A 16,468-nucleotide genomic window follows, 5' to 3' on the forward strand; every position below is an offset into this window, starting at 1 on the left:
TTTCATGTTTAGTTGTCCTGTTCCTTCTGTTTATCTTTACTCTTCAATTCGCAAAAGTTTCACGGAGTCTAGGTATTGTTTGTCCAAAACCAAACCAAAATAACAGCAAAAAAAGCTCCTTGCAGTTCGCATTTAGTAGCCTATCTGAAACATAATGGCAAACTGTATATTTTGTTTTGAATCGAAAAGCAGAAAAGCAGAACGGTTCGTTCCAAATAGTCATTGAGTTTTGAATCAAAACAAATTGATTCGAATTTTGAATCGAAACAAATTGAATCGAATTTTGAATCGAAACAAATTGAATCTAATTTTGAATCGAAACAAATTGAAAAGCAGAACGGTTCGTTCCAAATAGTCATTGCAGTTTTGAATCGAAACAAATTGAATGGAATTTTGAATCGAAACAAATTGAGTCGAATTTTGAATCGAAACAAATTGAATCTAATTTTGAATCGAAACAAATTGAAAAGCAGAACGGTTTGTTCCAAATAGTCATTGCAGTTTTGAATCGAAACAAATTGAATCGAACTTTGAATTGAAACAAATTGAAAAGCAGAACGGTTCGTTCCAAATAGTCGTTGCAGTTACAAATTCAACGCATTTGGTTGCGTTAAAGACAGAATGGAGCTTCTCTTTGCCAAAAATTCATAGCAAGTATGTTGTGATTAACAACTAATTATATAATAATAAAATGGAAAATTACTGTTTGTAGATTATCTTTAAGTTCTTGAGAACCTGTTAGCATTTAATCTGGTAACATGTTGTTGACTGGTTCCTACGTAGCAATTCATTTAACGGAGGGGATGAAAACCCACAAGAGGGAGTAAAATTAAATGGAAATACCTCTCTTTTCGTTCTTCGAGACCCTATTAGAGAAGAGGTGGCACCTAGCAATTAGTTTTATTTGACGGTTCCTGTCTCTCTGAAGCCAGCAGCCTTCAGATCACACAGGAGCTGGTGGGTAACCTGTTAGATTAAACCTTACAGATAGATGTTACTGTTGTCTAAGATCTCACAGAACTGCTTCTCGACATGACTTCCAAGGCTATTATTTACAGTCTCTTGGTCGGTTTGACTCGTTGCCTGAGTAAAGAAGGAACTGGAGAGAGTGGCTGTCAAAGTACAGAAAGCCATCAGTAAGCCCTCAAGGCGAATGGTCCTCCCTCTGATAAACTGCTTCAGGCTGTGACTGAGAGAGATGGCCAAAACCTCTGAATATACACATATCTATATATATATATATATATATATATATATATATATATATATATATATATATATATATATATAACTAAAGATGCGCAAAATCACCGCAGTCAAAATTCCTGTAAAGAATTCGATCTTTAGTACCATTGTCATATTTATATGACCCAAAATTACTTTGGCAAAAGTCACTGCTTACCTAGTTTATGTGGTTTATTTAAATACATCTTTAACACTAATTTTTGCAATTGTTTCAGGTCACCGCAGTCAAAATTCCTGTAAAGAATTCGATCTTTAGTACCATTGTCATATTTATATGACCCAAGATTACTTTGGCAAAAGTCACTGCTTACCTAGTTTATGTGGTTTATTTAAAAATATCTTTAACACTAAGTTTTGCAAGTGTTTCAGGTCTGCGTACAGTCAAAGTCTTAAAAACCTGTTATACACAATGTTTTAAAAGTGACGTTACGTAGTGTGACTAGATTCTTCTTTTTTGTCCTTAGGGCTCATAATATGAGATCCATTCAAGCAAGGCAGTACCCAAGAAGAGGGGTAAGGAGTTGGAACTCCCCTCCTAAATGTTTGTCTGGCTCGTAAAAACTTAACAAAAATGAATGTAAACAAATTTTTTGTGAGTTTTTTGAGGTTCTTTGTTGTACTCACCCCCCCTGAAAAAATCCTTGCGTAAAACGCCCCCCCCCCCTCCCCGAAAAAAAAAATCCTGGATATAGCCCTGCATTCAAGGTACGGTGTACCGTAGCGAATCAAGCCGTAACGTTGATTTTTAATTCCAGGTTTGACTCTTCTGGTTCAGACGAGTGTGTCACACCAAAAAGACCCCATGTTATCATAAATGGAACTCCTAACCCCTATCACAGGATCCGAGACTACCCTGAACGCTGTACGTCCGGACAGAGTCGGGTAAGATATATATGTCTGAATATATATATATATATATATATATATATATATATATATATATATATATATATATATATATATTCCTCACTACAACACTGTCAGCTACTTTATAAACATTTTTACTGAAATTATTCCACCCATCTTCTACGTTGTAAAATTTTGTACTCTCCAGTTTCATATTCGACTGTTCCAGGAAAGTTTCAAACAATAATATCAAACAGTAATCTGTGCGAAAAATTTGGTTCTATCCCGCTTTTAATGGCTATAATCAGAGTAAGGTTGAGATGGCTAGAACAAGCCTTACGGATGAAGGATGACTGATTGTCAAAGATCGTCCTTTTTGGTCATCCATCTAGGGCCAAACGAAAAGAGGGTTTCCCCGTAAGTTCCCTGAATTTGGTGCCCAATAGTTTCGTTAATTTGGTATTCAGCCTAGTTTTTCAGATGCTTTTCAAATTTAAAAATACCTTATTTTTAAATTTACAAGTGCGGAAAAATTTTCCAGGGGAGAATAATTCAGAAGCATGGAATTTTCCGTGGGGATGATTGTCGCGGGGATTGTTGGAGTGAGACATTGTTGGGGGGGGGGGTCGTACTGGTAACTTATAAAAAATGTAGCAGTCACTTCACTATCAGCTAGTCTTGTCACCATTTTAAGGATAATGGGAGGGAGAGTATACCAGAAGGGAGCATTTTGAGGAGATGTATTAAAAATGATCCCAGAACAGCCTGTCGGAGGGGACGGGGAGGTTTTCATATTAAAATAAAATTGATTTGCATATTTTCCGACTCTGCATATGCAATTAAAATTAGTCAATTAGAATAATTGTTGAAGCAGAATAATTTTTGAAGAAGAATAATTGATGGGGGGGGGGGGTATTTTCCATGGGGAAGGGGAAATCCGTATTGGGCAGAATTGTTAACGAGGGGAATGTTTTGAATACTTTTAAATTTAAAGATACGATCGTATTAACAGTTTGTATTTGGCTGTTCGTATGGGCACTACAGTTTTCATTAATTCTTATCTGCCTTATGATGATCGTTCTGCCAGATCGATGACTAGATATGCTAAAGCTTGCGACACGTTGAAGTTTTTAGTGGAAAAAATTCTTTCTATTTCTCTAGATTATATGATCATTGTTGACCTCAATACGGATATAAATTATTCATCAGTGAGAAGTGATTCGTTGTTAGATTGCCTTCAATCTTATCATATTATACCCAAAACTCATCCGTTTTCTTACATTCATCATTCAGGTAGTAAGAGCAATATTGATCACATTATTTGCTCACCTAGTATTACTACATCAATAGTGTTTGTACATGCTGAAGAACAAGACTTAGACCATCTCCCTATCTCACTTACTCTTACGCTTAATATAAACCTTGCAAGTATTTGTAAAGTACCCCGGTCTTCAAAATGGTTTGAAAAAAGTAATTGGAAGAGAGCTGATGTCCTTCTATATGCGCTTCACACCAGAGGGGAATTTCCCGCGGGGGAGGATTGTGCATGGTGGGGGAATTGTCCGCGGGGGAATTTATCTTGAATGTTCTTTCTTTTGGTCGTAGCAGCGGATGAAGGGTAAGCTAGTATATATATATATATATATATATATATATATATATATATATATATATATATATATATATATATATATATATATATATATATATATATATATATATATATATATATATATATATATATATATATATATATATATATATATATATATATATATATATATATATATATATATATATATATATATATATATATATATATATATATATATATATATATATATATATATATATATATATATATATATATATATATATATATATATATATATATATATATATATATATATATATATATATATACTAGCTTACTCCTTCATCCGCTGCTACGACCAAATACGACCGAGTAATTGGAAGAGAGCTGATGTCCTTCTATATGCGCTTCACACCAGAGGGGAATTTCCCGCGGGGGAGGATTGTGCATGGTGGGGGAATTGTCCGCGGGGGAATTTATCTTGAATGTTCTTTCTTTTGGTCGTAGCAGCGGATGAAGGGTAAGCTAGTATATATATATATATATATATATATATATATATATATATATATATATATATATATATATATATATATATATATATATATATATATATATATATATATATATATATATATATATATATATATATATATATATATATATATATATATATATATATATATATATATATATATATATATATATATATATATATATATATATATATATATATATATATATATATATATATATATATATATATATATATATATATATATATATATATATATATATATATATATATATATATATATATATATATATATATATATATATATATATATATATATATATATATATATATATATATATATATATATATATATATATATATATATATATATATATATATATACATAGTCTATTTATCGTTAACAATTTCATTCTCATTTCAACAGTATTTTTATTTTAGGCTCCTTCAATTACGCAAAATGGCTGCAATAGCTCGAATGGCGAGCCTCTTCTCGACGATGAATGGTCTAATATACACACGGTGAGTTTTTGACTGTTTTACTAGTATTATATTTATTCATAATATTATACGAGTACTTTGAACACGATCTTTTATGCATACTGCTATTATTGTCCTTTTATAAGAGTGATAATATAATACTATTTAATTATTATGAAAGTAATTTTAAAATATAAGATTATACATTATATTCATTGTGAAGTTGGAATATGATGGACGCATTAAATGGAAAAGCATCTAAAACGCATCATACAAATTTTCAATCTTAGATTAATAATTGAGAAGTTCCTGAGTCATCAGACCTCTTTAGTCCTTACTTTATGAATTACTAGCGTACCTGTTACACGTTTCTGCGATCTCGACAGAAAGGATCTTCAAGGGAATCCCCCCCCTGTTAAACTCTTCTCTAAAATATCCCTCTACAGAAAATTCCCGGTCCGCAGAAAATATCCCTCCCGAAAAATTCTTCCCCGTGGATAATTCCCCCCGGAAAATTTCTCGCGTATCAATAAGGATTGTATTTTTCAGTTTAAAAGTATATAAAGAATTTTTCTACAAAAAATCCCCCCTGTGGACAAATATTCCCTGGAAAACTCCACCCATGCGGATTCCTCCATGAAGATTCTCAGACCCCTCCGTGGGAAAAATTTTCTCAGGGAAAATCCCCTCTCTCCAAAATCAATTTTCAAACGTCATGCTTTCCACAATAGAGTTAATCCCAGACTGAATAAGATTGTCCTTACCCTACATTTATTTAAATTTCCCAATTAATGTATTTTGATTACATATGCAAAGAAAAAGATATGCAAAACAAATTGATTTAATGCGGGAAATTTTCCCCTGCACAATTGCCTCCCCTGGAAAATTCTTTTCGTGGAGGATATCCCTCCCCCTCCTGGAGAATTCTCCCTGGAAAATTTTCCATTGGGTAAAATAACGATAGTATTTTAAAATTTGAAATGTATTAGGTTGGATGCCAGATTAACAAAACTGTTAGATGATATAATTCATCTAACGCTTTAATTGAATATAAATAAAGTTTAAGTAATGTGACCGGAAAGGACTTCGAATTATTTGTGTTGAGGGGTCTCTAATTTCATTCAGCATGAAAAGTACTAGGATTGTCTTAGGGGGGAGTCATACCTAAAACCATCACAAGAGTGTACAAAACGATTTCTTAAAGTTTCTTGGCGATCGGCTTAACAGTATAGCAATACATATAGGACACACACACATACTACTACTACTATTAACAACCAACCGAACATCGAGCCGCCTGAAGCCAACACCCCTACGCACGATACTCTTCCATCCCAATTTATTCAAAGCCTCCCTTTTTACACCCTCCTAGGAAGTTCTCATGTCCCTTATATCTTTCCTTATAACATCTTCCCACCCCAACCGCGGACGACCTGCTTTTCGTTTAGCCCTATACGGTTGGCCGAAAAGGACACTCTTCAGCAATCTGTCATCCTTCATCCACATAACGTGCCCTAGCCATCTCTACCTTTCTCTCTTTATAACCCTAGAAATCGGGATTGAACCACACTTTTCGTACAGCCTACTGTTTGAAATACGGTCAGTCAGTAGGGTACCCAAAACAATCCGTAGGCAATTTCTCTGGAAAACATCTAGTATATTTTCCTGTTTTTCGGAGCGCCAATGCTTCAGAGCCAAATTTGAACACTGTCATCACTGTACCTTCCAATATTCCAATCTTGGTTTTCAGACTGATCTTCCTATTCTTCCGAACTTTTTTCGACTGTGAAAAAACACCTAGAGCCTTAGCTATTCTACTTTTAACATCTTCGCTGCTCCCACCGCCCTTACTAATAATACTACTGAGGTAAGTGAAGCTGTCCACTTGGTCAATCTTTTTTTTACCCAACGTCACCTTTTCATTCCACTTATTCCTAGCCTTAGCGACTTAGTCTTCTTAACATTCATTTTCAAACCTATTCTAGCACCCTGAACTCGCAAAACCTCTAAAAGTTAATTCATTTTGCTCAGATTTTTATCTAGGATTCTTAAATCATCCGCATAATCTAAGTCCAGGAAAGTTTTCTCCCTATTTGATTCCATTTTCTCCCACTGCCTATCATATGCTCCTGAAGACCATATAAAGATCCATATAAAGGGGGATATAGAACACAACCCTGCTTAGCTCCGGATTTATTACGAAACCAGCTGCTAACCTCATTTCCTACCTTAACTGCAGCAGTGTTATGCTCATACATAATGTATTGCTCCTTACTTTCAGTCTAAAAAATAGTTTTTTTTTTATTTAATTTCTGACCCTTTTTCAAATTCATGCCAGGAAATCCCCTTCCGCCTCCACCCCCGTGTAGATTTCCCCGGAAACTTTCATCCCCATGAAAAATACCCCCCACAGAAAAAATATATTTTCCTTTGAACAAATATTGTATGATAACAATGGGCAAATTGCGCAACATTCTCAAGAAGCTATGGAAGCTTTTGTCATTCCCAAAAGTATAGTTAGTGAACCTTTCAACTATGCTGAATCAAATGGCATTCACAGGAATTCAATCGGATTTTTTTTTAACAAAAAGAGACGTGGAAGGGAGAATAGCTGTTTCTAATCTTTTTGTCACTTAAAAAGGCACTAGAACTTTGATTTCCGTTCAAATTAGCCCACTCCTGACCTTTTAAGACCGTGGGTTTGATACGATCACCCTGGAAAAAAAAACAGCGCAATCCGTGATCATCCTTCTGGCAATTTTTTTTTTAGATCCACATTCTTGTAGATAGCAGCTTGAAGCTCTACGGTAAGGTTATCTGATATGCTGAATCTGATGTTGTGATTTTCATTAGGATCGCTTGATTTATCAATTATTATCCAAATTCCGATTTTTAAAGTCTTGGCTACTATTGGTCCGAGTCGCTACTTACAGTTCGTTACCATGAACTGTCTGATACCAGATAAATACATTGAGGTGATTAGTGATGTATATGAGAATAACATTGCTGTGATTAAGGTAAGAATCAAGGGTAGCTATTAGCTGGTTTCTTATTGAATTAGAAGTTAAGCAGGACTGCGTTCTATCCCATTTATCTGGATCATTTTGATAGACTTTGTTCTAAGGAACATAGAAGTGGCTGTGGAAGAGTGTGGAATCAAGTGGGAAAGTTAAACTCTCCAAGACTTAGATTATACTGATAATTTGGGTGTCCTAGATTAAAATATTAGCAAAAAAGGATAAAATGTTATCTTTTTTGGAGGTTTGCAAAAATAGGCTTGATAATTTATGTTAAGAGGCCTAATTCGATTAAACTGGGTATAAGTGAAGGTGGAGGTAATGTTTGGCAACGAAGAGATGAGATGGCTAGGACAGGCTCTGCAGATGAAGGATGAGAGATTGCTAAAGATTGTCCTTTTCAGCCAATCATATAGGGCCAAACGAAAAGCAAGTCGTCCCTGAAGGGGGTGAGAGGAGGTGGTAGGGAAGGATTTAATGGAAATTACAACTTCTTTGGAGGGTTTTAAGATGGAGACTTTGAATTAACTGGAATGGTGGAGGAGCCTGCGCAGCTGTGTTTACCTCAGGTGGATTGGTGCTACAGTTTGGTGTTAGTAGTAGCAGCCAGAGCCGTCACGTATTAAGGGGTAGGGGGAACGCGCCCCCCCCCAATGTTTATGGTTGATTTTTCCACGATTTTTCCAACGCCGCTAAAATTCTTTGTTCGGTTCAGTAAAGACCATGAAAATACTGACATGTCATTTACAGGAATTCTGAACTTGGTTGGTAGATGCAGCAGTTTTACCGATTCCTGCTGTGATTTTACAAATGGTGCCACAATTTTCCAATTTGTTAAACAAACAGCATTAACATCGTGACATGATATGTACCGATGTCTAAATCTCGGTTTGTAAATGCAGCCGTTTTACCGACTCGTGCAGTGGTTTTACGTATTCAGTTCGAAACAGACATTATGCTTATTTTTGACAAAAAACAGTCGGTAAAAATGACCAGCCAGTCGATAAAGTCTCTTGCCCCCCCCCCCCTCCCCAAACATTATAGCTAGTAACGCGCCTGGTAGTAGCAGTAATATGTATATATTTGTGTTTTGTTTTGTACCCATTCTTAGTAACGTTAAACAGATGTAGTTATTATTGTCACTATCCTAGAAAAGGCTTTCAATTTAATTCTTTAAATTAGTATTATAATTTGATAAAGCAACAATGTTAAATGCATTGAAAAATTCAGTTTAAATTTTCTGATTGTAGTTTTTTTTTAGCTTATTTGACAGTTGGGAAAATAGTTTTCCGATAGGGGTAATTAGCTTAATTATGTTGGGTGTTGGGTCTACGACCTTTTTCTTTTTTTCTCTTTGAAAAATTACTTGGACTTCAGAGTCCAAAAAAGTTAGTCATTTCTGAAACCAGTATATTGTTTATTTGAAAGATCTTGACTTTCAGATTTATTTTCAGAAGAATGTAAGCGGATAGTCTTAGGAACCTAGGTTACAAACATATAATGATAATCCACAGATCTCCCATGCTGGGGGGTTACAATGGAAAAGGAAAATATAACTTGTTTAGTTTAAGTGACAGATAAGGGTCAGGTACGACCCTAAAAAGTGGTTCACCCGTGTATTAATGTTTGACAGCTAGTCTTGACCAGTATTATTGTGGAATATGTATATCCAAAAGACATTTTCAAAGAAGTGTATGTCATTGTCTATATCCTTACCTTAGACCTTAGATACGCCTGTACCCCCAGCAAGTATGTCCTCCCACTGAGGTTGGATTGATGTGTGCAGATTACGGAGATCTGTCTGGTACGTTCGACGCAGGGTGTTCCTGGATCTGCCCCTGCGGCGTGGACCCGATGGCTGCCAATGGAGCGCTGCATTTGGTAGTCGGAGATTGTCCATACGTAGTACGTGGCCAAGGTATCTCCATCGGCGGACTCTTATGATATATGTCACAAGAGGCTGGCCAGTCTTGTCACGGATGGATTGGTTTGTTATTCTCTGCTGTCAACGGATGTTGAGAATTCTTCTGAGACATTGTCTATATATGTCAAAGAAATTACTTGCCAAACGAATATAAACTGAAGCTGATTTATTTTCAGATGCTGGGGTGTATACAAACCATGGTTGAGAAAACCCGAAGGGCATTGGCAATCCTCCAGCAAAGAACTTTAGAAAGTCCTCGACTTTCACCCCAGCCAACAAAAGAGATGCATAATTATATCAATGAAATATGGCTCCAATCTGTAAGATCCACAGAAGAAAGGATAGCAGATATAAAAAGAAAAGCAGGTAGGTCTTTCAGGAATAAAGTTATATCTTACCCGAGATTAAATTAAAAAAAAAGTTTTTTCAACTTAAAGTAAAGAGCAACATTGAAACTTAAAACGAACATAAATTATTCCATTTATGAGGACAACGCCTCTGTTTCGGCCCTCCCTCTTTACGCTAAAGTCTTAAAGTTCTTTTAAAATAATGATCATTCAAATTCAGCCCTTGCGTTTGAGCAGTGTTTCTTAAATGATTGTGGCGAAAACTAGAACTTTAGGGTATAGAGCGGAGGTTGAGAAAGGGGCCCTCCTATGCGGAATAACTTCTGTTCGTTTTAAGTTCTAGTATTATTCCTTACTTTCAGTTGAAAAAAACGTGTTCTTTTATTGAATTTCCGGCCGTTTTAAAATCATTCCAGGAAATCCTCTTCCCCCTTCCCCCTCGTGTAAAATTTTCCCTCGAGAATTCCTCCTGGAAACATTCCTCCTAACATAAAATTCCTCTCTAAGAATTTTCGTATTCTTCCCTATACCAAATACTATACATGAACGATGGGAAAGATGCGTTACTAACAACCCTTTCCCCAGAGACTATGGGAGGTCATGTTCCCCTGAAAGGCATAGTTAGTGGACCTTTCAACTATGCTGAATCAAATAGATATCTCAAAACTTTTATCAGATGTATTTGAGAAGAAAGGGATGTAGGAGGAGGGCTAGTTGCTCTCCGATCTTATGGGTCACATAAAAAGCTCACTAGAACTTTTTATTTCCGTACGAATCAGCATTCTCTTGATGATTGAGAAACGCTGGTTCAATTGGACCGTCCCTGGAAAAAAATAAACAAGAACAATAAAAAAAAATAATAAATGAACACGCATCCATGATCTTTCTTCAAGCAAAAGAAAAAAATCCACATTTTTGTAGATGATGGTAGGGTTTTATTAAAATCCCTTTACTTTTTGGGGGTGTTTCCCCCCTTATTCAAAAATCAAGTAGATTTTCTCAGGCTCGTAGCTTTTGATGGATAACATTAAACTTAATGAATTTTATGTATCTGGAATCAGTATAAAAAGGTAATTCTACGGATGTATTTATTGTTATCAAAATTCCGTTTGTTGGTCCCCCTTTCTACTCAGGACAACAGCTAAAAGCCTGCAGTCTTCTTTGTATCTCGCTGACACCCAAACAATCTGTAAGACCTTGGCAACGATGGATATCTTCTTTTTTGTTAAGATGGATTTGGGGTCCGGTATATCTCCCAAAAAATCGGTAGAAGTGGGAACACTGCTACAAGTGTTTTAACTTGACCTGAAAGGACAAGATACTTATATCATTTGATCCGTTAGTTTCAGCTACATCCTTTAAAGAAGTCAGAACTATGGTATTATTTTTTTTTTTTTTTTTTTAAAGAATAATCTATACTTCCTTGAAAACTACTACTACTACTACTACTAAAAACTCACCGCAGCAAGCTTCCTGAGACCAACACAGCTACGCACGCTTCTCCTCTGCCACAATCTATTCAAAGCCTCCCTTTTTACACCCGCCCACGAAGTTCCCATTTCCTTTAAATCTTTCTTTATGACGTTCTCCCACCCCAGACGAGGACGACCTGCTTTTTGTTTAGCTCCAGAAGGTTGGGCGAAAAGAACAATCTTCGGCAACCTGTCATCCTTCATCCGCACAACGTGCCCTAGCCACCTCAACCTTTCTTTCATTATAGCCCTAGAGAGCGGTATTGAACCACATTTTTCGTATAGCCTATTGTTTGAAGAATATTATTCATATTTTCACATATTTTTGACGTATATTCAAATATTTTTCAATCTAAAAAAAATCAAACAAATCCCAAAATCTAATTCGCTAAAATATCAAAGCTGAATTTGAGCTATCAAATCATGTCAAAATTTTCATCATGCGTTGAAATATTGTAACCAAAGAATATGACCCCCTTTTAAGAATGGAAGCTGGTGCTAGTGTTAAAGAAATAAATTATCAAGGCCATCTAGCATTTGGTGTTCTTCGGATTTTTTTTAAGTTTCGTCTTTTTTAGTAAACTGAGATTAAACTTTTATTGCTATATACTAATTTCGCTAATTATACAAATTGCCATAATTTTACCTTATTATTTCACTCAAAAGGGCCAGGAAACACTAGATGCCTATGGTGGGTTTTTTTTCGACGCTAGAGCCAGTTTTCTCTCTTGTAAGCTATATATCGTCAGTTGGTTATCAACAGGATGTATCTCCACAATTGAAAATTTTCAGAATAGCAAAAAAAAAACCTTTCAACTTTTTTATTTCCCCTCCAATAACCGTTAAACAAAAACAGATCGATATTTAAATCAATACAAATCAATCCTTGTTTATTTTACGATTATAGGAGGGGAAATAAAAAAGTTATGAGGGTTTTTTCTGATCTTCTGAAAATTTTCAAATATGAAGATACGTCCTTTTGATATATGACTAACGATATACTCTATGTAATGAAACTTTAAGACTGCAGAAACATACAATCAAAAATGAGAGAGGGACTCAATGCCTCTCCTTGCTTAAATATATAAATTTATCTAGTTATTTTTAAATAACAGAGGATGCTGTGAAAGAAGTTCAGCGCGTTGCTGTTGAAGAAATCAAGAAGGCTCTTGAAAACGGACGCACTGGCAATGATCCTGACAAGAAGCAAGACAAAAGTCAAGACGGTTCGGTAAGTAAGGAGTTATATTTTATTTTAAGTATGGAGTCCCACAGGGATACGAGAGGAAACCCCCTCTGAATTCCAAAAATCTGGAAGTCCCTAGAAAGACACAAGGGTATCGTTGTAAAAGAAGATGGTATCCTTTAAAATGGCAGACTTTCAGGAATTTTGAAAAACGTCAAGAAAATGGTACTCAGAACTGTGAGAACTCTCGACAAATACGGCTTATTTTTACGAACTCTCCAAGATTGGACTTAATTGTTGGTCAATTGCTTATAGAAATAACTGTTCTTCATTCGAAAGAAAATTCAAATCAAACGGCGTTTATAGCACAATATATCAAACATAAGACATGGTTGTTTATAAGAGAAAATTATCATCTTCGTTACGTCTGTCCAGTAAATCACCTGTGTAATAATATTAGATATTATACTTTGGTACCTGCAGGAGAGGGCATGTTGAATTCTTTCTCTTACCCCCTCCTCTCTCTCTCTCTCTCTCTCTCTCTCTCTCTCTCTCTCTCTCTCTCTCTCTCTCTCTCTCTCTCTCTCTCTCTCTCTCTCTCTCTCTCTCTCTCTCTCTCTCTCTCGCGCGCGCTCTCTGTTTGTTTGGAGTCAAACATGGATTTTTTGACAGCCTATATCTATGTCGTATTTCTGCTCTTGCTTTTGAAATATTTTAATTGCAGATTGTTTAGCCCCTGACATTGCCCAAAACAAAACTTACTATAAAAATGTATGAACTTTGAAAAAATATAACTTTTTAAACACTTTCGGAGAATTTTCTCTTCTTTTCTGGAACGTAATTTGAGTCCCACGATAAAAAAAAAAAATGTAAAAAAAGAAGGAATCAGAAATTGAGATATAGGTTTTATAGCTTTATATATAGCTCTCCCTAATTTGGTATTGAAGGGAGCTATCAGCTCCGTTTCTTTGTGTAATAATAGTGTTTTTAAGCCGCAGCAGTTTGTAATACAGAGTTTTTTATTTCGTGTAAACGCTACTGAATCACGCTGATGATATACCTAATTCTAGCACATAGTTTTCCCAAATTGAGAAAAAATTATTTCAACGGATATCATAAATTTGTTCTTTTGTTTAGTGAGAGTAAGAGTGAAACGCTTGTGTCTGAACCCCGTTCTCAACAGCCCACTACCGCTTTTGTCCAGAACGGTAATTAAGTTTTATTACTTCTAGTACTATTATGTATCTAGGCCTACCAATTGCGGCAAATTTTAAATTGACTCGTTTCACTCTTGTTCAGAGCGTAAAAAAACGCCGTAACCGCCTTTTTTTTGCAGGAAAAAACCGCCATACCTACTAACATCTTATTGACTGTAATTTACTGCTTAAGTATTTTTTGCTTGTGTGCCTTTATAGTGTTTACGTTATCCCATATATTTTGTCATTATTTCCCTTATCACCCATTCTGTCGGAAGGGGATTAAAGAGCTCTTTGGTCTCAATATTATAAGTATTGTAAGAACCTTCTTAATCTCCCATCTTGGGAAAGCACTTCAGGAGTAACAGATAAATAGGGAGCTACAGATCCTGTTACTGAAAGACAGAATAAATTCAAAAGGTTTTTTACCCCGAACAATGAATTTTTCCTGTTACTTTCTTAAAGTGTAATCTATCTATTTTTTTTTTTTTTTTTTGATTTTCTGGAAGGTCTTCTGTTTTGTTGTTGTGTATATTCATTTTCATTTCATTGTGTTTCTCTTCTCTTTTTCCTCTTTCTTCTTTATTTACTATTATTCTGTTTGTTAACTGATGTTCAGAAACAGAATAAATCTTATTCGTTCATTTTTTCATCTCATTCATCATTCCTTCATTTGATTATTTTTTTTCGTTTTTCTTCTTCTTCATTTTTTTTTCTCAATAGGTTAATTAAATAACTAAATCATGATTTCTTCTAGGGACGACAGAATGGACCAGGTGATGAAAGAACAGTCCCGTCAGAAAGCTAATCTTCAAAGTTGTGAATATTTTTTGCTTGTGATCCCAATTAATTTTAATCTAGTCACTCTATGTATTTATTAAAGAACATGTTCAGCTCGATACGTTTAAATGATTTAACAAAGCTTGTCAAATTCTTTTTCCAGCAGTGTCTAATTTTGACCAAAACAGGTATTTTAGTGGCTGCGTCTCAAAACGGCCTGGAAACATAATAAATGCTTTCCAGTTCGCTTGTGGAGGAAATGTAACGGGAAATAAAAAGTAGAAAAGCCAAGGCGCTTTTCGCAGTTAGAAAATATTTAGAAGAATAGAATTATAAGTCTTCGATCTGAGATTAGAATATTGGGAGCCACGGTTATGACAGTTTTCCAAAATCGGTTACATCTGAATGATTTAAGAAGATTAGTCTTTGGGTACATTATTATGTCCCTAATTGCGCAAACTTTCTTATTATCAGGACCCTCAACCCAAGCAGTTCTTTTATTTGTTTAATTTTTCCTCCCATTATCTCGGGATTGGTCATAGTAGTAGCGGTTATTTCTTGAATTTTCGGGTTTTCCTTTGGAACTATCGTCTTTGTTTTGTAGTTATAAGGCGTAATGACCAAGATTATTACATTTGTCCAACAGACAGCCCAACAAGACGGGATCAACATATCTTCTCAGGTCTACACAGAAGTGCTTAAGCCGGCTTAGAACCGGATAGCAAAAAGTCCCTGGGACGTCAAGTTAAATTGAGGCTTTGGGCAATCCTGGGCCCATCCTGGTTGCGACATGGTTTTCAGCACTTGATGATACTTTTGTATTAACAAGATCTGAAATCCTGCACATACAATCTCAAGCCTATTACCTCCGAATCATTATATGTTCATATCTACAAATATATGCTACTACTTGGAAGCAACCCATAGTAGATAAATAAGCTAGGAAGAAGTTTTTCAGCCTGAAAACATCTGTAAATCCTTAAAACTGGCTGCCATGTAAGATTACCTGAGTTTTAGTCAAAATTTTCGGTCATATTACTTCGAAACATTTCTAAATAGCACCGACATCAGTTTCTTAAGATGCTACTATCGACACTATCGTATAGAAGAATGAACTTACATTAATGTGTCGACCCTTTATCCCCCTGCAAATATAAAATTACCGTGAAACCAAAAGGAGGCCAAAACCGACTCCAAAAGGCTCTTGCGCTAAAAAGAAGTTAAAAAACTAAAAAAAAAACAATAAATACGTGCAAGTACTATAAAACGTGGAAGATATTCAGTACGCCATCTTTTTTCTTATATCACCATGTATGTCGTTACCTTGGGAAGAACGGTTTCTTGAAGAAACGACGATTAGAATTCAAACTTAGGTCAATTTTCATTGTAAGTTTTGGACTAGCCTAATTTGTGCTTGTATTCAATGGTTAATCTTGCTTCAAAAATTTGACTAGAAAAAAAAGGCTATTTTTAAATCTTTGGGCTAAAATTTGTCTTTTAGCCTTTTCTCAAATCAGTCTAGGCTAAGAATGCTTATGGATATCAAATAACCCATAAAATTGGGGAAATTTTTGATCTAAGGAAGAACAATGGTAACATTCCTTAGCCTAAACTTAGTAAATTACTGTATTAATTTCTTAGGCCTATACCTTGTGACAGAAACAATTTTTCTGTAAAGTTGAGGAATCTGACCATAGCCTAGGCTACTTCTCAGGACATTTTTTGCAAACATCTTCCTTCATTCTACTCCAAGGGTGCCCATGAGCTGAATTGTAGGGGGGGCTTACCTGTTCTAATGTCTTCCAATACTGTATAATAGAAGTCTCAAAACAAAAATATAAGGCAG

The 16,468-nt window shown here is 35.2% G+C and overlaps 1 protein-coding gene across 1 annotated transcript in view; it reads left to right on the forward strand.

The window, feature by feature from the left end:
- nvy (CBFA2/RUNX1 partner transcriptional co-repressor nervy) overlaps positions 1–14,741 on the forward strand; it is a 140,884-nt gene extending 126,143 nt beyond the window's left edge. Inside the window, exons 7-11 of the mRNA XM_089096043.1 lie at positions 2,001–2,127; positions 4,662–4,742; positions 9,818–10,007; positions 12,576–12,691; positions 14,600–14,741. Of these exons, the coding sequence (XP_088952169.1) occupies positions 2,001–2,127; positions 4,662–4,742; positions 9,818–10,007; positions 12,576–12,691; positions 14,600–14,650 (565 nt within the window). The 3' untranslated portion in view covers positions 14,651–14,741. The remainder of the gene's footprint in view (positions 1–2,000; positions 2,128–4,661; positions 4,743–9,817; positions 10,008–12,575; positions 12,692–14,599) is intronic.
- The last annotated feature ends 1,727 nt before the right edge of the window (positions 14,742–16,468 follow it).

This window comes from Artemia sp. Qi Xiang Cuo, chromosome 10, assembly GCF_049724085.1.
Source record: "Artemia sp. Qi Xiang Cuo chromosome 10, ASM4972408v1, whole genome shotgun sequence".
Classification (NCBI taxonomy): Eukaryota; Metazoa; Arthropoda; class Branchiopoda; order Anostraca; family Artemiidae; genus Artemia; species Artemia sp. Qi Xiang Cuo.